The sequence below is a fragment of the Notamacropus eugenii genome, chromosome 1 (genome assembly GCF_028372415.1).
Source record: "Notamacropus eugenii isolate mMacEug1 chromosome 1, mMacEug1.pri_v2, whole genome shotgun sequence".
NCBI classification, from domain to species: Eukaryota; Metazoa; Chordata; class Mammalia; order Diprotodontia; family Macropodidae; genus Notamacropus; species Notamacropus eugenii.
In genome coordinates, this window is record NC_092872.1 from 266,073,251 (window position 1) to 266,097,586 (window position 24,336).

A 24,336-nucleotide genomic window follows, 5' to 3' on the forward strand; every position below is an offset into this window, starting at 1 on the left:
TCAGTCTAAGGACTCATTCACACTGCAAAAACAAAGTGGCTAAAAGTACCTGCACTCAAGTGGTGAACGTGGTCAGACAAAAGCATATTACAGGGCTCTTTAGAATAGAGAGCCCAAAAGATGCTACACAAGGACATCCACCTGGGCCCAGAACTGAGTAGGCAGAGGAGAGTCAGCTGGATCACCTCTGACCCACACATTGCAAAACCTTGTTAACAACAGTGGTCCACCTCCCAGGGATGCTTTCTGGTCAGATCATGAGCCACCACTATCTCAGGAAAATCAAAACTGCCAAAAACTCCAAAGAAACATTGAAGGTAGCATGGCAGGTGTAAGCAGGCCACAAAGGAAGTTGTCAGGGAAGAGCATGTAGTATTGGGGAACAAAAAAGGGAGTAGAATACTGGCCGAGGGGTTTCGGATCCTGTCCCAGGCAAGGAACAGAAGAGTATGAATCTGCAAGGCACCAGAGCAGCACAATGTGAACCTTTCTCTACTGGCATTCAGCTGCCATGGAGGAAGCAGATGGTGGGAGCGATCCAGGGCTAAGGCCTGTCAAAAGAAGAGCAGTGATATGGCAAGAAGAGAAAGGATTCAAGAGCAGGGGGTGCCACAGAAATGGAAAGGTTAATTAGTGGGTTGGGGTGGGAGGGAGAAGAGCAGGATGAATGGCCTCAGAAAATTGAGGGGTGGAGGGGATGAAGAGGGTGAAAAGCAGGTTTGGGGGGAGGGGGAAGCATAATGGAGGTAGAATTTTAGATGATGGTCAGATAGGAAAATGGCAGGGTTTCTAATTATGGAAATGAAATGCTTGTGGGTACTGCATGGTGTGCTGTGTGATCATCCCAAGAGTGAAGGCTGAAGAAACAGAGGAGGGCGGGATTTGAAGGGAGATGCTACTTCAGACTAAAGACCCGAGGAGCAGGGCAGGAGTGGGGGAGAAGAGGGAGCTGGTGAGCCAGGTGGTAAACTCATGGAGAATAACTTGGGAGTCAGTATTTTGTCACTGTCATAATTTTAATGGGATGGAAACTTTTAATTGAACAGTTTTCTAAAAAGGAAAGGTGACTTAAAGAGGCAAGGGGAGCCTGAATGGCACTGTGAAACAAGGAATGTCCGGGCCTTACAGGCCCAGAGTGTGAGGGAAGGTCCTGCCAGCACTAGCGAGGTCAGCTAGTGATGCAAGATCTTCAGAAAGGCACCAGACCTCTCCAAGGGCATCACTGGAGTAACGCCCATCCCTTCGCTGATGTCCACATGGGTACTGACATTTAGCATTTAGGAGATAAGTGTCAGCTCCTCCAAGCAGTTAACCTAGGAAGCCAGGAAGGAGTCTTAATTCCAAGGTGGCTCTCATGAGTAACAATACCAAATGCTATAATGAGGTCCAGGCATTACATCTACAGTATTACTTTACTTCATGACTTTTGTAATTTATACCAGATGACCAATCAAATTTATTGGGGAGTCTTATCCTTTTCAGATGAGCAACAGGGTTGACAGCTTCCAGGCATTTACAAATTTTTAAACATATTCAGTCTATTAAGTTTCTATGGAAGATCAAAATTATTATTTTTATTTTTACAGTAGGGTTATCATGTTATCTATAACAGTTACCATTTATAAAGTGCTTGGAAGTTTGTTAAAGTCTTTCATACATTTTCTCATTTGATGAAAATACTATGAAAATCTTTAACATTTTATTAAAAATTAAATTACTATAAAAGTCTCTCATTTCCAAGAATAAAATAGTCCATCTAAATCTAATCCCTTAAATTCATTATGTTCCGAGTTCAAAGCCAGTTCATTACAGAGGGCTGTTATAATTGATTAAATCAAAGCACCACAATGAAAATCGTGGCTTCTTAGTAAAACAGTGAAACAATAATTTAAATTTAATATTCCAAGGATACAGCTGCAATTTATTACTAATCATTAAGGTTCCTAAATTATAATGAAGATACTAATACTCTACCTTTATAAAGTTACAGAATTCTGTTTTCCTAGCTCAAAAATCTAATAGGAAACATCCCTTCCTTCTAGAAGGCACAAAAATAAAACCAAAAATGTAGGGAACTTTTAAAATCAGAACCACTGGTTAGACTTTTGGGAATTTCTAGGGATACTCCAAAGTTCCAGTCAATAAAACATTAGATGCTAAAATCTGATACTCTGTAGAGGCAATAGCAGAGTGACCCCCAGAGGACACTGTCCCCACTGCCCTTTTTAGGTCAACACTGTTCATGATTTTCGCTTTAAAAAAAAAGGGAAGGAAAAAAGGCCAGATGAGTACACTTGGAAATTTTTGATCAAATTCCAGCTGGAAATACTGTTTGAATTTGTAACTGAATGTTACAAACTTTTAAATTCAAATTTTAACAGTCACCTCTTTCTCTCATCTCTCTTAAGGTTTGCCAATCTACACTACAAGAATCTGTTTTCAAAGTGACATGTACATAATAAATATGAAATGTAGTACTTCAACTCTGAATAATTCTTGCTCAGCTTGGCTTGGGTATAGCTGCCTCTCCTTTCATCTTAGTCCTTGCCCAAGGTTTCCAATAGATCTTCCACAGAGGATCTGCCCATGTTCTGGTGGTCTTTTTATCCTCTTACTGTTTGAGGCATACAGCATTTGTGGGAGGCTAGACACAAGCTAGCAAGACCAGTTCAAATCTGGCCTCAGAAGCTAACGTGCAGGGTGATCTTGGCAAGTCTCTTCATCCTAGTCTGCCTCAATTACCCTGAGGTTCAAGCGAGATAGTATTTACAAAGTGTCTGAACCAATGCCAGGCACTTAGTAGGTGCTATGGAAATATGAGTTGTCTTGCCCTCTCTTGTCTTTCATTCCCATCCTATCCACTTCCCTTTCCGATCATATGCATCTCTCCTCCTTAGGAGATACACTTATCAGGTACACTATTTTTTGTGTACAAGTCAGGAAGTGAGGGGTAAAAAGAGTGGAAAGATGGAGGGAGGGGTAGGAGGTTATGAAAAGCTTCTGGAACTTTCCGCATTCCTATTGGTCTGCTGGCTTTTGCTCAGAACTGCTATTCATTTGCTGGGAGCCTGCCTTGGCACAAGCTGCCTGTCCCCAGATTTGGAATGCACAATAGACTGATCCTCTCATCAGGAACCTGGGGTTTCTATCTCTGCTCAATCCCCAAAGGAGGGTGCCTTACCTGCCTCTTGCCCCAGGTGCAAAACTTCCTAGTTCTGGCTTTCCTTCTGACTTACAAACCAACACTCTTTTATAACAGCATAGTGTACTTCCCAGGCCCCCCAAATCTTACAGTATGAAGGTTTGATATCTACTTTACTCAATTTTCTTGATTACTTAAAATATTAATTCTTATTTACTGTTCAAATGATGGCCTTCCTTTATCTTCATAAGCATGATCTTTTAAGATGTCTTGCAGTCGAGTTACTATTTTTAGCTATATATTATTTTTTAGATAAGGCATTCACACTGTATCAAACAAAATATAAAGTACCTGAAAAGAACTGTTTACAGATGGGCTAGAAAACGCCATCATGTCTGAGAAGTTTGATGTTATCAGTGACTAAGACCAAAGGAGCACAATATTGTATATTCTCACACAAAATAAACTGCGTGAGATTTAGATACTGAGTATATAAAGCAAAAGTTTTGGTAATTAGAGCAAGAAAGATGCACCCAACATCAATAAAATAAAGAAAAACTTTATTTTTTTATGTATTTCTGGAGTTTCAAATATTCAAAAACAAAATATACTGAGAAGTTTATTCTACCATGCTTCTAAGTAAAAAGTAGTGGTAACCACTATAAAATGAAAGTCAATATTAGTGCTTCAATGAATTTTCACCAGGGTCACAGAGACCAAACAAGGATCAAGCCAGATAATCTTAAAAGAGATAAAGACAACATGGTAGAAGAAGGTGCTCATCAACCCTGCTGTTCCCCACCTGTTACAAGACATACTAAAAATGTTTTCAGGCAGCCTATGTTGTCTGGGCTGACACAAGAATTCTTTTATTCCAACAAAAAAGAGCTCTTTTATCTGCTTGTTGAATAGTTCATAGAATCCTAACTATAACTCGGAGATAGCTGTGACTTGGCTGTTTTATCCCTATCCTGCAGTAAGCTGCCCTGAGTCACGAGCTGCCAAGGGTTTGAGGAGGTATCTGAGGTCATGTCTTTCTGACTCCAAGCTGCATATTCCATCTCCAAATGAGTATTTGCTATCGCCAAAATCTTTAGGGCAAATATCTCCAATGACACCATTACCACCCTTTTCTCTGTTGTTCTACCAAATTTTTCCTTTTATCAACAGTAAAGAATGCTAACCAATGGTGTGTCTTCCTATTCCAAAGAATATGCCAAACTGAGGTAGAAAGTAGAGATAGGAAGAAGCTCAAGTTACCACCACCTCCCTGTACACCCTGATGGGGACAGCCCAGGACTTGGAACCCAAGAGCCTTGGGAATAGTCAGGCTTCCAGCCCAGTGCCCTCAGTCACCTTCCTGGCCCTGTCAAATGGTTCAAATGGTTCTGCATCAGAAATGGCTATGACTTTATTGGTGGACTTGACATTAAAGAAGAGGCATTTCCATCTGCTTTGCTGCAGCACCCAAAGGACCCTGGGGTCTTTCCTTATGACTTACAGCTGAAACCTTCTGTAGGAAGGGTCTCCCTCATTAGAAGAGGGACTATTGGAGAACAGGGACAGTCTTCCTCTTCTCTTTCTATCACCCTGCAGGGCTTAGTATAGTGCTTTGTGCATTTATTGAATCATTCATTCATTTGTACCCCAAAGAATACAGTCCTAGAATCTCTGACAGATTATCACCAGCCTCAGTTTGAATTCCTCCAGTGACAGGGAGCTCACTGCTCTAAGAGAAGTACTGTTCATGGTTAGGGAGCTGTAACTGTTAGAACAGTATTCTTTATACTCAGTCAAAACATATCAGCTGGCTCTGGTTCTGCCCTTTGGGATGACATAGAGCCAATCTATTCTCCCTTCTGCATGGAAGTCATTAAAACGCTGGAAAGCAGTCATCATGTCTACTAACCATTAATCTCTTTCCTTATCCAAATAACTGCAATCTCTTCAAAAGCATAAATCATCTCTTCTGGCATAACACATACTCTAAAGGTCCCAATTAATGATTACATTAATGGAAATTATGAGATGTGGAGCGTAAATTAAATGTCCCACAGACACCAAACTCTATCTGCAAGTGATTTATATTTGGTGGGGGAGGGAGGAAAGGGATCATGTACACTTGTCTTTGTATGTGCTCTCTCCTCTGATAAGATATAAGCAACCACAGAGAAGTGCCTGCCTTTCATGGCACTAGAGAAGGGTCCCAGGATGATGTAGGGGCACCTCAGATATCATCTCCTCTAACCCCTTGACCATCTCCGAGCTCTGAAGGAGCTGGCCAGGGGCCTGAGGCCTTCTGTTTATGTGTTCTCCAGGGCCTCTTAGGGGCCTGCGGGCAGCTCATCCATATCAGGACTGAAGCAGGGAGACAGCAGGGCTTTGCACTGGTGGGGCTGATTCTTTCCCCTTCTTTATCAATGTAACTTAACATCATTGCCAACAGGCCATACTCTTAAAAAAAGGAACAATGTGGTAATAAAATCTTCTAGGTTTCTTTCCTTTGCCAGAGCCAACTGCCATCCCGCTGGGACTGGAGAGATTAAGTCTGTGTTTCTGTAGACTTCAAAATGGAAAACGTCACCTTAGATACAAGCCACATTCGCTATCTTCCTTGGTGTGCTTGTGCGTCCACACATGTGTATAAAAAGTCAGCTGAGTAAGATGACCCCAGAATTACACATTCTACCCATGCTTCAAGGCTTGGCTCAAAGCCTGCTTCATGCATCTGATAAGCATTCATTAAGCTCCTATCATATTCTAGGAATCTGAGTACAAAAGCTAGAAGAAAGCATCACTCTTCTCAGGGAGTTTGCTTTCTCTTCAATTACTTACTCCATGTCCATGAGTACTTATGGAACACCTCTATGGCTCAAACTCAAATCCATCTGATCATGGATCACACATACTTCTCTGAAAGACACGGAAACTCATTAGAAACAGCACATTAGATTGTTCTTATAATGCCAGATACCTACATGCTCCTTTTTAAACTTAGAGGACAAAGGCTTTCATGCAATTGCTACCACTGCACACCTTGGGCTTGGTTTTGAAATGGAAGAAAAAAATCCCAGGTCCTACCTAAACTTCAGTAGCTAAAAAAATTCAGCATACTAAACTTTCTTTTTTATTCTACCTGTCACCAAAGGACAATTAGAGCCAGAGTAGGATAGTGAGTTAGACATTTTCTGGATGCAGTGAGGCTTAAGAAATTTTCAAGAAAGGAAAATATTAACTTATTATGTTAAACTGTCTACAAGGTGACAAAGAAGTCTCCTAAATGATACGAGGTCTGGGAAAAATATATTTTGTCTAAAGACATTAATCTTAGGGGATGGCTGTCTTTTGCTTTTACAGAAACTTTAGTGATATCTTCTGTTATACCATGTTTATGACCCCACACCCTATCTCCCCATTTTGTAACAAGGAAGAATTGTTAGACTGTGATATCTAACCAATATCTAACTGTACATGAGAATGTAGCCATAAGTTTAGTAATTTGGTGTCTGTGGGCAGGTTTGGTCATTCCAACCACTCAGACTCAATTTGCATCCCTTTGTGTGTGTGTTTGTTTAACATGGCTATTGAGAACCTGGATTTATTTCATAGAAAACTGCCTGTTTATATCTTTGGCCCATTTACCAACTAAGAAATGGTTCTTATAAAATGTATTCAGATCCTTGTGTAACTTGAAAATCAGATGTTCAGCAAAGAAACTTGCTGCAAAGATTGCTTACCCAGCTACTTCTCCTCTAATTTTGAGTAATTTCCTAAAAAAAAGAAAATGCAGAAAAGGAAAAAAAACTGCTTATGGAACCGATCCAGGGAACTCCCCCAGCACACCCAGTACCAATGGCCTCTGGAGTGGAAGTCTTGCGATTCTAGCTCCCAGGACATGAGGCTGCTACCCTTTGAAACATGAACCAGCTCCTGGCAGAAGAGCGCTTCTGCGATGTTACCATCGCGGCTGACAGCCTCAAGTTCCACTGCCACAAGGTTATCTTGGCGACCTGCTCCCCATTTCTTCGTGAGCAGTTTCTCCTCAATCCCAGTTCAGAGCTGCAGGTCTCGCTAATGTACAGTGCCAGAATCATGGCAGACCTCCTCCTCTCCTGCTATACAGGTGCTCTGGAGTTTGCCATCCGTGACGTTGTCAACTACCTGACTGCTGCCTTCTATCTCCAAATGGAGCACGTGCTAGAAAGATGTAGAAATGCCCTGAGCCAATTTGTTGAACCCAAGATTGGCCTAAAAGAGGATGGAGTCAGTGGTGGGATTGGATTGATTGGGCTCAGCTCCACCAAGTCACACCTCCCACCTGCTCAAACCCCTAAACCAGCTCCCAACCCCACCCGCCCCTCCTCTTCTTTGACCAGTGAAGCTAGAATTTTCCCTCCATGAGGACCCTGAGCTAAAGGCAAAAGAAGAGGATGAAGTCGAGAATGTGTCAGATATCTGCATTGTCAAGGTGGAATCAGCACTGGAAATGGCACAGAGACTTAAGCCCTCTGCAGGCACTGGGGGGAGCCTTGGTCTTAGGGGGAAGCTTAACCTTGGAGGGGTGGTCTTGGCCTTGGAGGGAGTAGTGGACTCCTGATCAATTAAGTTGGAGAAACTACTGATGCCCCTGATGATAGCACAGCACCCCAGGGGGTGGTGAAGGCCTGCTATAGCCTTATAGAAGATGCGGAAAAGGAGGGTCTGTTGCTGTTTCCTGGAGGTCAAGTAGGGGAGGGCATTACCCTTGGGCTGGGAGATGAAGCTCTAGCTGTAGGCATTATGTCCCGGAGCAGTGGAGTTACTGGGAGTTATGGGGCCATGAGGAGTCCTATACCCAGGGGCTCCCCAGTGGGAAACCCACTGAAGAACATCAAGTATACCAAGTGCCCAGAAGTATTTCAGGGTGTGGAAAAACTTGTGTTCCACATGAGAGCCCAGCACTTCATCCTTATGTGCCCTTGATGTGGGAAGCAGTTCAATCATAGCAGCAACCTCAGCCGTCACATGAACGTCTACCAAAGTGTCAAGTCACACTCCTGTAGTATTTGTGGTAAATGCTCTATGCAGAAGTCCACCCTACACGACCACCTCAACCTTCACTCTGGGGCCTGACCCTACTCTTGTTCTTACTGTGATGTGTGATTTGCCCACAAATCTGCCATCTGTCGACACCTCAAGGAGCAGCATGGAAAGACCACAGCAGAGAATGTCTTTGATGCCAGCATGTCAGAGCTCAATGCCCTCCTCCACTAGTTGGGTGAGAGGGGAGGTGAAAGATTCTCTCTCCAAAAGGGGAGGAAGTTTGAAGGGGAAAGGGGCTTTTCTGTTTCCAGGAGAGTTAACATACATCTTGGGGTTAAAGGCAGAGGTCTTAACAAAAGAACAGTTGCTCAGGTCTTCCTTTGGGAATAAGAAGAGGTTAGACCTGGCTGAGATTAACTAACCCTTCCTTGGGATGATGAGGAAAGAAATGGTTCCTGTTTTCTAGGATAAAAGGGCCCAGGAAGAGGGATAGTTCTTTTCTGGAATAGGTAGATTATTGAGGTGAGCACGGTAGCACGGTATAAGTAGTAAAAGAGGAATATAGGAAATGGCTTTATCATTGGGTAAGAAAGCTACAGAGAAGACAACCCAATTGGGGTAGGGTGGGTGGGAATTGGGAGAGAATTTTACCAAAATTATATCTGTCCTTGGGTGGGAATAGAACGGGAAACCTCTTAAATTCTTGAGAGAACAACTATTATGAAGAAAAGGTTATCAAGTCCCAGGGAGAAAGGGTAGAGAATGTCTTTTTTGCATGCTAGGGAGGAGGGAAGGGGACTGGGACCCGCTTTTGTCTCAGGAGACAAAAAGTGACAAATGGTTATAAAATGAAAGAAAAAAGGAGAAGAATGGAAGTAGACTAGAAAACAAATAGAGGCAAAATAAGAAAAGTCAGAAATAATAAGGGTTGGGGAGGGGACATGGGGAAAAAAGGAAAATATCTAGAAAAGGGCTCTTAGGGAGGGGAGGGAACATCAGGGGAGGAAAAGGGTGTGGTAGAGACATGATGGTATTTTTTTAAGGAAACATATATTTCTCAGGAGTTTTCTGGAATCTGAGGTCTCAGTTTCCATTTTTCCACAAAATAAAAAAAAAAATTTCTTTACAAAAAAAAAAAAGAAAATTCAAATGCTTTAGAAAATTCAATGGAATTACAATTGTTCATTTTATCTTCTGTGACTGTACTCTTTGTGTTGGGTAGGAATGGGGCTGGTGTCAGTACCCCAGTGATTCAGTTTTAATTTTAAGATAAAAGAAGGCACTTGTAAGTCAGAGTAGTTAATCAAAAGGTTTACTTTGCCCTAACAAAACAAAGATGCAACAAGGAGACAGGCACTTGCCTTCTATAGAGCAAACCAGCAGTTTCCATATGGAAACATGTCTGGTAAGCCAGAGAGGGTGTGATGACTCCAGTCTGGACATTCACCCAGTTACAAATTCCACGATGATTCCACCTGGGACTTTTAGACTCTAAGATGACCAGGAAGCTGGATCAAAAGAATCAAGGGCCAATTAAGTCCTAAAGATAGCTTTGTCACCTTTTAGGAGAAAAGCAAATTTCCTCTTTTTGGGGGGAGGGAGGTGGTTCAAAAGAGAAAGCAGTAGAAAACATTGGTCTTATCACACTTTGTTTGACTGTGAACTGTTCCATGGTCCAAAGTTCTGAAAATTAATTCCTTGGTCCTCTAATTTGTTTATGTGACCTTTTATAACAAAGTCAAGCTTCTGTTTCAATGCTTAATAATTAAGTGCTTAATTTACACACACACAAAGGAAGGAGATAGTTCGTTTAATACTAGAGATGATTGAGTTTAATGTTGATTCCTGTCAGAATTCTAGAATGGACTAGCAAAGAACAGTCTGTGAATGCTCTGAGAGTGTATGGCTTCACTGAGCATACATCATGCCAGATTAACCTTCTGGCACGCTAGGGAATAAGTTTCCTTTTTTGACAAGGTTCTGAGAAAAGCAGTTCAGGGAAATGTTATCCATATTTTTTACCTGGCTTTCACCAAGATATCTGGCATGTGTTTTTGTTTTTTCCTTTTGTCTCTTACTTTCCTGGTGTCAGAACCCCCCCACCCCTCCACCACCTACCTCCCTAAACCTCTTGGTACTGTCTCCAGACTCAATTTAAAACCTAGAGAGAGAACAAAGATGAAGAGAATGTCAAGAGGACCCAAGCCTCTTCTCCAGTGAACTCCACGCTTCTTGGGCTTGGGGTTTTGAGGCAAAGTTTGCAACTGTCACTTCAGAAATGCAGTTCTGATAACTAAGTGATTTTAGGTGGAAGAAAATAAACCTGTGAACTACTTTTTACAGGACGCAGAGACGTGGACTATTTAATCCTGCAGCTCGTTGGTTGCAGAATGGCTGAATTCTCATAAACAGACCATGGTCGTGGGACCTAGCGTCTACTTGCAGAGAGGCTGCTACTGGAGGACTTCAGGCTGGCTACTGTTCACCTCCGGTGAACAACTAAATCACTGGCAACAAATAAAGTCCCCAGTGGAACCTTACCAAATTCTAGATGACACAGGCGGGGTTCAAGAAGTCCTCAAGTCTCTCCATTGGTCTGTAATGGAAGAAACTTCCCAGGACACATTTGAAGCCCTAGACTCGGGTTCCGCGGCAATCCAGGGTAAGGGAGAACCAAGACTCATCAGAGAGCACCTCCTCTTCACCTCTTGACAGATCTGGTGCCATGGATCTTCCTCAAGTCTCAAGTCTTTCTTTGATCCAGCACTCAGACAGGCAGGTGTCAAGTCTGATCGCGGCAAGTCTTTCCCAGCCCCCTTATTTCTAGAACTTTCCTCTCCGGATCATTTCCGGTTTATACAGCCTGCAGCTCGATGTACAGACTTCTCCCCTGAACTGTCAGATCCTTGAGAACCGGGGCTGTGTCATCCCCGGGGCTAATCAACATTTATGAAGTAACTGCTTCAGTTATGTCGGCATTCTCTAAAAGTTACGGGCTGCCTCGGGCAGGACGGTTACCGCACCTCCCCCGAAGTACCCAAGGCCACACAAGCAGCCGGCAGGGACCTGGGCCCGGGAGCCCGCCTGCCACCCTCCCGGCCCGGAGCCCAGCACACGCACAGCCAGGGTCCTCCGATAACGCCCGGCCCTCGCAGGCTCTTAAAGAGGCACAACTTCCTCCGGGTCCTCTAGTTTGGGTGAAATTGATGTAAAGAACCCCCACACCCCGCAGGACGTTCCCTTTAAGGAACTTTCCCTCAAACATCCGGACCTAGGCAAAGTCATTACCAAAGTCAGCCCGTCCAAGCCCCTCCCGCCGGGCCCTCGGTCCTCCGCGCTCCGTCCTCCTCCTCCCCCGCAGGTCTCCTCTCGGTGCCCGCTCTGTGCCCGGGACAGCCCGGGAGCCCGGCGCTAAGTGGGTGCTCTCGGGGCACGGCGGGAGCCCTACAAACGGGCCCAGCAGGGGGGCGGGCTGGGCGCACTCTCTCACCCGCGCGCCCCCGCAGGCCACGTGACCCGGCCTCCTCCCGCCCCCCCCCCCCCCGCGCTCGCTCCCGCCCCCTCCCCTCCCCTCCCCCCCCGCCCGCCCCCTCGCTGTCCCGGCCGCTTTTACGCAAGTTGTGGTCCGAGCCGCGTGGCTCCAACTCCTCCCGCTACTCCGTCCTAGCCTCCGCCGCCGTCCCGGGCCCGCAGGGCGGTGCCCCGCTGCCCAGAGGACCGCGCGCCTGGCCCCGCCGCCCCGCGGGACGCGACCCGCTGCCAGGGCTCCCCAGAGTGCGGCGGGGCGCTCGACGGACGGCCGCCAGGAGGGAGTCACGGCGAGGCGCCCGCCCGGAGGGAGGAACGGCGGGCGCAAGGTACCGCAGGTGAGCACCCCCCTTTACCCCCCTCCGAGCCCCGCACTCACACCACGGCCCGGGAAATCATCCACGACACCATCTTGGCCGCCGGCGCGGGCGGACGGGCGCTCGGAGGCCCGGCTCGCTTCGGCCCCGCTGCGCTCCTTCGCTCGGCCGCCCCGAACTTCTTTCTCCGAGAGCCGGAGGAGGAGGCGCCCCCTCCCTCTTTTCCCTCCCTCTCCTCCCCGCTCCCCGTAGCTCCTCCGGATTCCCGCCCTCCCGCCCTCCCAGCCCCGCCCCTGCGCGGCGCCCATTGGCTGCCGCCGTCCCCTGCCCGCCTCGGCTGTTGGCGGCGGGCCCGGGAGCTCGGGCACGCGCGGTGGGGAGCCCGGGGATCCCGAGGAACTGAGGGCCGGGAGACCTCGCGTTCCCCGCCGCCCCTCCCCCTCCTCCCCGGGCTGACCGTTAGGCCCCCCGCTTCCTCCTTCGGCGGCGCCCGGGAGAGTGGGGGCACGAGGGCGTTGCGGGGCGCTGCTTGGTTGCCCGGGGACAGCTGCCCGGTCGGCCACCGGGGTCTGGGGAGTCGCTCCCCGCGCCCCTTCGGGTGCACTTGTGTTTGGGGCACAGTGGTCTCCTGGCCACTAGTCCGCGGGGTGGAACCGGGGGCCCCCACGGCCTCCGGCCCAACTTTGTGGCCTCGCTCCTCCCCCCGCCCCGTCACGCCCGGAGACCCCCCAAGAGGGGCACGGCCGCCCCGGCCCAGGTCCTTCCGCGTGTTTGTAGAGCAGATGTGCACAGCTGGAGTAGCTTTATTTTTACCTGTTTTGTCAACTAAAAGAAAAGGAGATCTTTCATAGTAAACCTCCCAACCTGAAAAATCAGGGATGTTAGAGGGTAGAATGTATAGTGGATAGGCTGCTGGACCTTGCATCTGGAGACTTGGATTCAAATGCTACCTAAGATACTTACCTAAGAGAGGAGACGACCCGTCCTCCCCTCGTAGACCTGTCGGGAGTGATCGGTAACGCGTTTCCGTTGCGCTGAGCCCAGTACTCCTCAGGGCCGGGAAGTGCCCCTGGGTTCTTAAGGGTTCTGCCAGGGTTACTGTGACACCGATGGGCTGGTACCGGGCAGGAGCGGGGAACAGGCCCAGGTCTGGTGACTGCAGGTACCCGCTTCTCACCTGTATAGCGCAGGTGTCAGATGCGGCTGCTTCAGCCACGTTCAAATGCACGCAGTACAGATGCACCGGAACGTAAATGACGTTACTGGGAGATTTTCTACATCGGTATGCTTGGGGCAAGTAGGATCAGTATTTCTGCTGGACAGCCCTGACGTCGAGCAACGGTCTTTGAGTTTCCTGGAAATAATGGTCCTTCTTTGGTGCTGACCAAGACATCACCACGAACCTAGGTGGTTTCACTGTGCTTTTGGTTGGAGAGAATGGGCAGATCCCACGGTCATCTTCGACTGCTTGCTCTCCTCTGACCCCTAGGTCTGCATCTGTTACTAAATTAGGCTGCTTTCATTTAAAATATGATAAATCCTAGCTTCTATTTTCATACCATTTTCTAAACCTACTGTTAGACTTCAGCTGGAGCTGGATTTTTTTCCTCTTTGGCTCTTTCCCCTCCAGTAAGCCCTGCCTGTCTGCCACCCCCCTCGCATTAAATATCGTACTCAGCAATTTTAAGTTATCTGTCGTATGACTGGTAAAAGAATTTCCTTAATGTATAGATCTGATTAAATTCTCCTCCTTTTTGAAAACTTTTATTCACACCCTGTTACCTACTAAATAAATCATCAGTTCTTTAGCCTGGCATTTATGGCTTTCCAGACTGGACTTTCAACCTTAGTTCCTATGACTTCCCTTCATGTATTTTTTATTCTCACCAAACTGGACTATACTGTTCAGTCATTCAATCAACAAACATTTATTAAGCTCTTGCTTTGTTCCAAGCATTGTGTGTTACAAAAAAGAAACGGAAACAATTTCCATTCCTCAAGGAGCTTACATTTTAAGGGAAGGAGATAAATAGACATAAAATATGTGCCACATAAATAGAAATTGCACATATATACCAAGGAGTTAAATACACGGTGGCTCAAGAAGGTGGGCCACTAGCAGGAGGGGGATCCTGCTATTTGTTAAATGAAGTTGTCATTTCAGTCCTGTCCAACTCTTCATCTCCCCACTTGGAGTTTTTTGGCAGAGATACTGGAGAAGTTCACCATTTCCTTCTCTAGCTCATTTTCCAGATGAGCAAACTGAGGCAAACAGGGCTAAGTGACTTGCTCAGGGCCACACAGCTGGTAAGAGTCCCAGAACAGATTTGAACTCAGGAAGTTGAGTCTTCCTGTGCTGTCTGTACTATGGCACCCCCTAGCAATTAAATGAAGACAGGCTATCTGTGAAGGTGGAATAAGGAGGGAGGTCATTATAGACTTATGGAATGGCCAATGCAAAGGCAGGAGGAGATGGAGTGCTGTGGAGGGCAGAGTTTGGCTAGATTACAGTGTACCAGGAGGAGTCATGTCCATTGAGTCTGTAAAATTAGGAAAAAGCCAAGTGGAGGAGTTTATGTTCAATCCTAGAGCCACTGTTATAGCTACTCTGTGCTAGCACCTACTGTGCTAAATGCTGGGAGTACAAAGGATGATCATTTTGGCAGCAATGTGTAGAATATACTGGGGTGGGGAGAGACCAGTTGGGAGGCTGTGTCATCATAGTGGACATAGTGAACAGTGCCGAAACCACAGTGGGAGCTGTGAGAGTGGAGAAAAGGCAGGATTTCCTGACTGATGGTGACCTTTCATGTACCCTGGACTCCCTTCCCCTCTTGCATGAAGAGGTGCCTCCCTTTCCATGAAGGCTTCCCTCAAGTTACCTCAGAGACAGGTTTCCCTGACATTGGCATTTGCTTCTTCAGAGGCAAGATATTAATAACAGCTAAAATTTCTAGAGTGTTTGAATATTTACAAAGCACCCTTGTAATAATGTGAGTAGTGGAATTTTTGCTGCCCTAATGATGTTCAGTGATTTGTTCCTAGTTACGCAACTCAGAAGCCCAGGAATTTGCATTGGGAATGCCTCAAAGGCCCTCTAGTCCAGACCATAGTCACCTGAGAATCCTTTCTGTGCTACAGCCCACATTTGGCCATCTACCTTTCTTTTGAAGACCTCTGGTAAGTGGAAACTCTCTACCTTCCCTAAGGCTGTCTGTTCCATTTGTTGACATTTCTAGGTGTTAGGAAGTTATTTCCTTGCCCAAAGCCAAAATCTGCTCATCTGCATCTTCCATCCTATTGCTCTCAGGGCTGCTCTTGGAGACCAAGTCAAATAAGTCTCACCCTTCTGGGATGGAACTCCTCTCCCATTCCTGAAGTTAGAATTGACTTTTAAGTCTTCTCTTTTCCAGATTAAATATGTCTTCTTCTTCACCTGAGCTCACATGTGATGATCTTGACCTCTTTCCCCATTCTGACCACCTTTTTTGTATCCCTGTACTGTCTCAGTATCTTTCCTAAAACTGGTTCCCAGAATGGGATGCCCTCATCTGGCTTTGTTCTGGCAAAGGCTGAGTTCCCAGAATCTAGATTGCCCCTCATTTGACAGACACTCTGCTGCCTCAGATTGAGCTTGTAGTTCACTTTATAAAGCTCAATGAAAACATTGGATCTGCTGAACCCAAGACTCCTTCCTCTTTTAAGACCAGGGTTCTCTTCCCCTGACCAGGCTGCCTTTCTAGTAGGATTGTGTAGTCCATTTTTGACTGAGGCTTGGTCATTCTAGCCATGAGAGCTCACTTCCCTCTTTTAAACTAAGCCCAGGTAAACAGGAAAAGCTCTAACGATGGAAGTTTGAGCAGAGAGAGAAATTGGGACAGGATTGATTGCTGTCATAGTGGTTGGTACTGCACCTAAAGAAGGGGAAGTTTGGAAAGTCTAGAACTTTTCTCAGTTGTCATCTCTTGCCCCAGTATTTGAGGCAGTAATTTATGGAGGTTGATGGTGGCTTCGTGGATTAGGTGGCTATCTATCTTATTGGGGCTGCATTGCTTGCCCAGACCTCCTGAAAATCAGCCCAACATCTTGACAGTTTGTCAGTTCCTACAAAAGAGCACAGGATACTTGGCTGATTTTCTTTCTTGTTGTAGGGGTCATCATCAAAAGCCAAGTTTCAATTTGAATAGAATAAAAAAAATCTCTACAAAAAAATTTCAAATTATAAAAACAAGTGAAAGGACACTGAAATAGCTGGCAGGTAATTTACATACATTGATTTTAAGGGCCAATGAGGAACACCCTCTATCAACTTCTGTTCTTGCACATGTGATAAATACATATTTTTCTTGTGTTAAACTGTTTTCATTTAAGGTAAATATCAAGAGGTCATGTGATGTGGCTAGAGGACAGGCCTTGGAGTCAGAGTGTGATCTGGACTTGAGTTCTGTCTCTAATACAGACTGGCTTTGTTTAATACCAAGATACAAACATTTGCTGGTTTTTTCCTTTGGAAATGGAATCACAGGTCTGATCTGGAAAAAAATTATACTACAAGTAATAAAATCCAGAAATCTTTTATGGAAATGTTTTTTTTTAAATAATGTAGATTAGAAAAGGGTAGAATAAATAGAAAAAAAATCTTTAAAATTAGTGATATTGTGACAATGTTTATTAAAGATTCCTATTTCTCTCTCAGTGTTAAGTTGTTGGAATTGTAGGTAGGGTCTGAACTACTGATACAAGCTCCTGTTAGAATGTCAGGAGCTTAGCTATTTTGAATTTAACAATTCCAACAAGCATTTAACTTTGCACTGCTGATAGTTGTGCAGAAGGAGCAGAATAGCTTTTAGAAATCTTTGGAGAGGGTCGCTGAGGGCTTTGCCTTAGGGCCTCATGTTTACTGGGGGCCATGAGAAGAGAGCACACAGAAGTTTGCTTCATGCAGCAGTATGCCTAGGCTCTCCAAGAGCACTGGGAGCATGTGAACTTTTTGTCGTTAATAGTTTGGACCTTTTGCTGACCTTTCCAGGTTTGTGGGGCTTGGAGCTATTACAACCTGAATTCAGATCCTGCCTCTGACACTTGATGAGCTGAATGACCCTGAGTGATCCTGTTAACCTCTCTCAATTTCAGTTTTCTCATGTGTAAAATGGGAATAATGAAAGCTTCTATATCACCAGATCATTGGGAGAGTCAAATGATATTTTAAAGATATAGTGGAGCATTCATGTCATTCATAGGTTCTTCTCCTTTTTGCTGCTTGGCCAGTGCCCACTTTCTCTTCTAACCCTAAGTGTCCTGGATTATTTATATCTTTGACTCCATCTCTTGCATGCCAAGTCGTTGCTGGTAATCAAGTGCCACTTTCCTATACCTTACATTTTATATCCCTATTGCTTTTTGGTTCCTCTGCAATCTGAGTCTTTGGAGACTGTTATGTTCTATGATTGTGCATGTATCTGGGGCTGCCAATGAACAATGAACTGGTCAGAAAATTATATATAGGACAAGAAAATCAGGTGGTGTTGTGCTTGGGAAACTGCGTGATGCTGACTTTTATGATCTCAAGCTATTCTCTGATATAAAATCCCATCTTTCTAAAGCCAGTTTTCCCCAGTATGTGTTTATAGTGACTACTCTAAATGAACCATGTAGCCATTAAAGGCTTCATTCATCTGTGATGCTGCCAAAGAATTGTTGTCATTTTTATTTTATCCTTCATGATTAAGAAATTAGCAAACATTTATTAAATGCCTACTATGTGCTAGGCATTGGAAATACAAAGCGAGAAATGAAATCGCCGTTGCCTTCAAAGGGGCTCATGTGCTTTAAATATATACAAAAGAAAGAAAAGAACTCTTGGAGGTAGGAGGTCTTAACCTCTGGGGGGATCAGGAATGGCCTTATGGAAGAAAGTGATGGAAACAAGGAGATTTGAAGAGGCAGAAGTTAAGATGTACTGCATTCCAACCCCTGGGGACAGCCTGTGCAGAGGGATGTAAAGAGGAGATGGCATGTCGTGTGTCAGTCAGTTAATAACCATTAAGGGCCCATTATGTGCCAGGCTCTGAACACAGGGGTACAAAAAGAGGCAAAAGATAGCAAACAGAAATAGCCTATTTATCTGGACCAAAAGGTCCAGGGAGGCAAGAGCAATGGCTGTAATAAGACTGGAAAGGTTTTTAAATGGAAGAGGAATTTGTATTTGATATTAGAGATAGTAGGGAGCCATTGGAGTTTCTTGAAGGGAGAAGGGGAAGTGATGAAATAGATTTGTGCTTTAGAAAAATCACTGTGGGTGCTATGTGGGCATAGATTGTTGGGTCATTCAGTCATGTTCCACTCTTTGTGACCCTATGGACCACAGCATGCCAATACTGTCCATGTGGTTTTCTTGGCAAAACTGCTGGAGTGGTTTGCCATTTTCTTCTCCAGTGGATTAAGGCAAACAGGATTAAGTGACTTGCCCAGGGTCACATAGGTACTAAGTGTCTGAGACTGGATTTGAATTCAGGTCTTTTTGACTCTAGGCCCAGTGCTCTTATCGACTGTACCACCTAGTTGCCTCCATGCGTACATAAAACCTTGCTAATTAAGATGATGATGCAAACGAATGAAAAGTCAGAGTTAACAGATAATAATAGTAATAATCATAGCTAGCCTTTATGTGGGGCCTTAAATTTTACAAAGCTTTATGTAAGTTCTAGCATTTGAGCCTCACAGCAATCCTGTGAGTTCGGTGCTATTATTATCCCCTTTTACAGACAGGATTAGAACTCGGGTCCTTCTGACTCCAGATCCAACACTCTAGTTATTGTGGGGTACATGTGACCTATATGGTTGCAAATGACAAAGTTTATATTGGTCAGTATTGGAAGCAAGATATTACCAGTGAGAATTTGTGTTGGTTGGTTGTTGTTCTTCGTTGTCAAAGAGAACCAAAATGACATCACCATGATAAAGTGAAGTTTCAATGTGTCCATCTGTGGCTGATCAGACCAATACAAGCTCAGAATGCTCTTCCACAGGTTGGGTACAGATAGTCCATGTGAATATTTGGGGTGGATATCCCAAATTTATGCATCCTACGTTTACTTTGTGCTGTCTCAATTCTGCTTTGCTCAAAGCCTTTCTGATGTGGGCACACCATGCTGAGCAATCCTGTGCCAGTGTCTCCCATGTTGCACAGTCAAATCCAAAGTTCTTGAGAAAGATGTTGAGAGTGTCCTTGTATCGTTTCTTCTGACCACCATGTGATTGCCTGCCTCCTTCAAGTTCTCCATAAAATAGCCTTTTTGGCAAGTGTACATTTTGCATTAGAACAATGTGGCCAGCCCATCGGAATTGCACTCTCTGAAGCATAGTTTGAATACTTGGCAGTTCAGCTTGAGCAAGGACTTCAGTGTCTGGTACCTTATCCTTCCAGGTGATCCTCAGAATCTTCCTAAGAAAGCTCGAATGGAAGCAATTCAATTTCCTGGCATGGCGCTAGTAGACTGTCCATGTTTCACAAGCTTACAACAATGAGATCAGCACAATGGCTCCATAGACTTTCAGTTCAGTAGTCAGTCTAATATCTCTTCTCTCCCAAACACTGAGCTAGCTCTGGCTATGCCTGCATTAACCTCATTGTCAATATGTACATCCCTGGAAAGTATACTACTAAGGTAAGTGAACTTATACACAGCATTCAGAATTTCTCCTTTTGTTGTAACCGATGGTTCCACGTATGGATGGTGTGGTGGTGACTGATGGAGCACCTGTGTTTTCTTGGTGTTAGTTATTAGGCCAAAATTAGCACAGGCAGCAGAGAACTGATCCATACTTTGTTGCATCTCAGCTTCAGAGGTATAGGGTGTGTTCAGGGAGGACCAGTACCTTTGGTGTGATGGCTGCCAAGCCCTTTTCAGGGCTCTTTCCACCTTTGGTGTCCACCTGTTCCACCTAACTCTCACTTGTGACTCCAAGAGGTTTTGTGTAGCAGCATGGTGAAGGAGAAAATCAGAGAAATGAGTGATGGAGAAAAGAGGTGGTGAAAGCAAGGAGGAGTAGCAGATGGGCATGAAGGAATCTAATCCCACAAGTGAGAGGCCTGTCAGGGAATTGAGAGGGTGATGTGGACCCCAGGGTTCCAAGCACAGGTGCCACTCATTGGTTTGCTGTTGGACATGTTTCTTGAGGATAGAAGGTCATCAGAGTTTTGTCTGGCCGTCAGGGCTGCTTGCTCCCCTGCCAATGCCATTTCTCTGACCACACCTTAGATACCCTTGATTTATTCATGCAGTTTTCCCTTCTTTTAGACCCCAGCTCACTTTCTCCTCCTTTCATTCTCCACATCTCAAAGCATACCAGATAGTGCTTTCTACCATAGGGAGGGGGAGAGGTTCCTTGTATTTTCTTATTTAATTCTTATATTCAGAGTATTTGTGTTATTGTTAACTTTTTGAGCACTGATGGTTTGTATTCCCAACCAGAAAGTGACTCCTGCGAAAGCATGAGCAGTGTCTTTTACTTTGTGTTCCCTAAAGATACTGTCGCAGCCTTTGAAGATAATAAGAGCTTAGTAATATGACCCAGAACACCCCTGACAAATGGGCATCCAGCCCAGGCTTGAGGCGCCCCAAAAAAGGATGGCTTGCTGCCTCTTTTGTGAGACAAGCCTTCTCCTTTGGAGTAGCCTCTAAGTGTGTGGGGAGTGGGGGGAGTTATTGTATCTTTTCTCCTGAGCATTAAGACCTGACTGGTCTCTTGGCAGTTTCCATGCATTGCTCTTATTTCTGGCCTCCAGCATAATTCCTCCCTCTCTCCTTTCCCCTCCCCCAACATGGCAGCTCTTTGAAGACAGCTATCATAGTTCCCTCTGCTCCCCATTCTAATCTCATCAGAGCGAAGCATGGTAATTCAGCCAGTCCTCACAAGACATGGAATTGAGGTTCTTCACCTCCCTGGCTCTCTTCTTCTGGACGCTGTCCATCTTATCAGCGTTCTTCCAGGAAATGTGATATCCACAATACAATGAACACAGTACTCCAGAGGTAGCTGGCAGTGTAGCAGACTTCCCTAGTCCTGGACACTGTTTTCCAGTGCAGCCTAAGATGACCCTAGCTTTCTTTCCTGCCATATCACAGTGCTGAATCATGTCTAGCTTGCAGTTTACCGAAATCCCCAGTTCTTTTCCAGATGAACTCTTCTATAGCCATCCCTCCTCTGACTCCTATCCTGTGTTTGTGATCCCTCTTGAATTATGTTTTATCAGATTCAGCCAGATGCTCCAGCCCACGGATTCTTAACTTGAACTATTAAGCAAACAAGTAAGTCCATGAACTTGTTAATGAAAATAGATATATTTTGATAACAATCTCACTATAATTGCTTTCCTTTTTAATCCTATATATTTCATATTGTGCATTTAAAAAGATGATTCTGAGGAGTCCTGAGGCTTCACCAGGCTGACTGGGCAGGAGGCCTCTGACATAGACAAGATGAGGAACTTCTGCTCAAGCCTGTCAGGATCTTTTTTGAATCCTAGCTCTGTCATCTGTGTATTAGCTTTTCCTCTCAATTCTGTACCATCTGAAAATTTGGTAACAGTGCCATCCATTTGAGTATTTAGCCAAACTATTGTTGTTGTTGTTGGGTTGTGTCTGACTCTTTTTTACCCTATAGACCACAGCCTGCCAAAACTGTCCAGGGTGTTTTGTTGGCAAGGATACTGGAGTGATTTGACATTTCTTCCTCCAGTGAGGTTAGGCGATATGCCCAGGGTCACACGTGTGAGTATCTGAGGCTGAAGATCTGAACTCAGGTCTTCCTGACTTTGGTCCCAGGGCTGTATCCACTGAGCCACCTAGCTGCCTCAAAAAACAGTGCTGAGCCCAGATCCCAGGGACACTCCAATGTCAAGTTGATCAGTCTGAGCATTTCTTAACATTTTAATATTTTCCAGGCACTGCTTTAAGTACTAGGGAGACAAAGAGAAGCAAGTATACTATCTCAGCTCCCAGAGAACTCACATTCTAATGGGGGAGTCAACATGGAAATAACTGTGCTCCTTATAGAAGAAAAGAGTAGTTGGAGGGTAATCTCTGAGAGAAATCACCAGCCTTCAGCTCCTTTTGAGTTGAAAGTCTTTCCAGCTCGTGCTCTGTCAGCTTCGTTCCACTCTCATTTACCCTACATTTCTCCTTTTCCACCACTGCTATGAAGGATTTGGCCAGATGTTGTTCCGAGTCTGTCTAATCACTCTGTTAAACCAGAAGAGATGAGCTTCAGTGGGGCACTGTGTGATTGAGGGAGGGAGCCGCCCACCAGCTGGTCAGATGCCTCTCCTCCAGCTGGAGGAGATCATGGGACTCTACTGGCTCCTTCTTTTTCCTTTGTGGTTCCTGGGGGCAACTTGGAGATTCTACAATTCTCCCATTCTTGTGTTCTATAACAATAATTATGCTATATGAATGTTAATTAATCATTATATAAAATTGCAATTTGCAAATGAAAATCCTGAATTTCCAGGGGAAAACCATTACTAAGCAGTGAGATCAGTGAAGACTTTATTTTGGAAGTAGACCTAATTATCTAAGGTAATCATAAATGATTATTTTGTTCCTTACTCAGAAACCTTCATTCATTCCTTGTTTCCTAAGCAAAATTTAAGCTTCCTTCTCTCTGTTGCCAGTTGTAGCTTCTGCATCATGGATTGATAACTGTAAGGAACTCAGAAATCATCGACTTGTTCTACAGATAAAGAAACTGAGACCAAGAGGCCTGACTTGAGACCCAACTTGGGCAGGGCAAGACAGGTGGAAGGTGCAGGATTGAAATTGCTGCCTCCAAATTTAGAACTCTTTGTGTTGTACCACCTTAGGACCCTAAGCAGCCTGACCCACTCTTTGCACTCCAGAGTATGCATTGAGGTATTTATAGTCTGTACTGATCTTTGCACCTTCTATTCCCTATACCTGAGGTATTTTTTTTCTATTTAATTCCTACCTGCCCTTTAAAGGCCTTTTCAGATGCCACTTGCTTCATGAATTCTTTTTTGATCTTCCCTGGTTGTTAAAGATCCTGCTCTCCACACATCTTTGGATTTAACTTTGCCTTTAATTTTGCAGTTCCGTGACATAAGTAACTATGGTATATTAGTGTAAATTATTTAGATGTTAAATGACAATTGCATTTGTGTCTTACCCCCTTCCTAACATGTGCGTTTCTTGTACACTGTGCTTTTTATCTACCCCAGCATCTGTCACAATGCTTATCAAACAATGAATTTGATCCTCCTGACTGCTAGTATTCTCTCTTGCAAAACTAAATTATTCATTGTGTGTGTATGTGTATCTATATGTATCTATATTATGCATACATTTATTCAGTCTTTTATTAGACAGTTTGCTCCCTGAGGGCTGTGAATGTTGCACTTTTGTCCCTAGTGCTCAGCATAGGACCCCGGGCACCCATAGTAGGTGCCTAATAAATGCTTGTTGGTTGAATACATTTTTATTGAACAAATGTATGTGCTTCATTTCTGGAGAGAATCCTAGCCTTTGACTTATTCTCTGCCTTTGCCCCTGAGGAGCCTCATGGAGTACTGGGTGGAGGTTTGTTATTCCTGTCCTCTCTTAGCAAGAAGACACACTATTGTGAGGCTCCCCACCCCCCAACTGGCTCAGGAATTTAGGTAAATAGGTTGGCTCAACTGGCTATAACACACATGACTTGGGCTGCTCCTGAGGGTGGGCTTCAGACTTAGTTACATATGGGGATTATTCAGGTACTTTCACTCGCCCGGACCTGCAGCCTTTCAGCACAGGCCATTCTTTTAGTGCTGGTAAGCAGAGAGCCTGTGTGACTCTCAGTCCTGTGACATTCTCACAGCCAGAGAACCAGAGAACGCTGCGGCAAGGTTGTAATATAGAGTGAGAGGGCATGAAAAACATCCTGTTTTGGGGGGCCAGTGAGCCTGCAGGTTGTTAGGTTGTTAGAATGAGGGAGGACCACCAGAGGACCAACCTGCTTGCCTGCGTGCCAGCCTGTTGGGTAGATGTGTGGAGACATCAGGAAAAGACCAGATGGAAAGGCAGAGAGAGTTCTATGTGAATTCAACCAGTGGAGGAAGTAGCCACACTGTCAGGCCACAGCAAACAGGAACAGAGATGTAGAGCTGGAATAGAGCATCAAGTTCTCTCTCCCCCCGCCCCCCCTCCAGCTTTTTACAGGCTACTTCTCTAGGGTTATTCAGCTGGAGTTGTATATTATACCTTGCTTTATATAATCAATGTGTTTTAAGAGAGAACTATTGGAATAGATTCCAAGTCTAGCCGTCCAAGC

At 44.9% G+C, this 24,336-nt stretch overlaps 2 protein-coding genes and 1 pseudogene across 8 annotated transcripts in view; 2 read left to right on the forward strand and 1 right to left on the reverse strand.

Moving 5' to 3' along the window:
* The window catches only part of REEP3 (receptor accessory protein 3), an 84,775-nt gene extending 72,502 nt beyond the window's left edge, over nucleotides 1–12,273 (reverse strand). Inside the window, exon 1 of one of the 5 annotated variants that reach the window (XM_072628846.1) lies at nucleotides 12,072–12,273. In XM_072628846.1, coding sequence (XP_072484947.1) covers nucleotides 12,072–12,103 — 32 coding nt within the window. In that variant the 5' untranslated portion in view covers nucleotides 12,104–12,273. The other 4 variants (XM_072628845.1, XM_072628849.1, XM_072628848.1 and 1 more) reach the window with 4 other exon arrangements.
* Nucleotides 6,339–8,395, forward strand: LOC140517506 (zinc finger and BTB domain-containing protein 12-like; annotated as a pseudogene).
* Nucleotides 11,823–24,336, forward strand: part of JMJD1C (jumonji domain containing 1C) — a 241,669-nt gene continuing 229,155 nt past the window's right edge. Inside the window, exons 1-3 of one of the 3 annotated variants that reach the window (XM_072628837.1) lie at nucleotides 11,825–12,030; nucleotides 15,055–15,189; nucleotides 21,266–21,320. The gene's annotated coding sequence lies outside the window, so the exon portion shown is untranslated. Of the gene's footprint in view, nucleotides 12,031–15,054; nucleotides 15,190–21,265; nucleotides 21,321–24,336 lie in introns of all 3 variants that reach the window. The other 2 variants (XM_072628823.1, XM_072628825.1) reach the window with 2 other exon arrangements.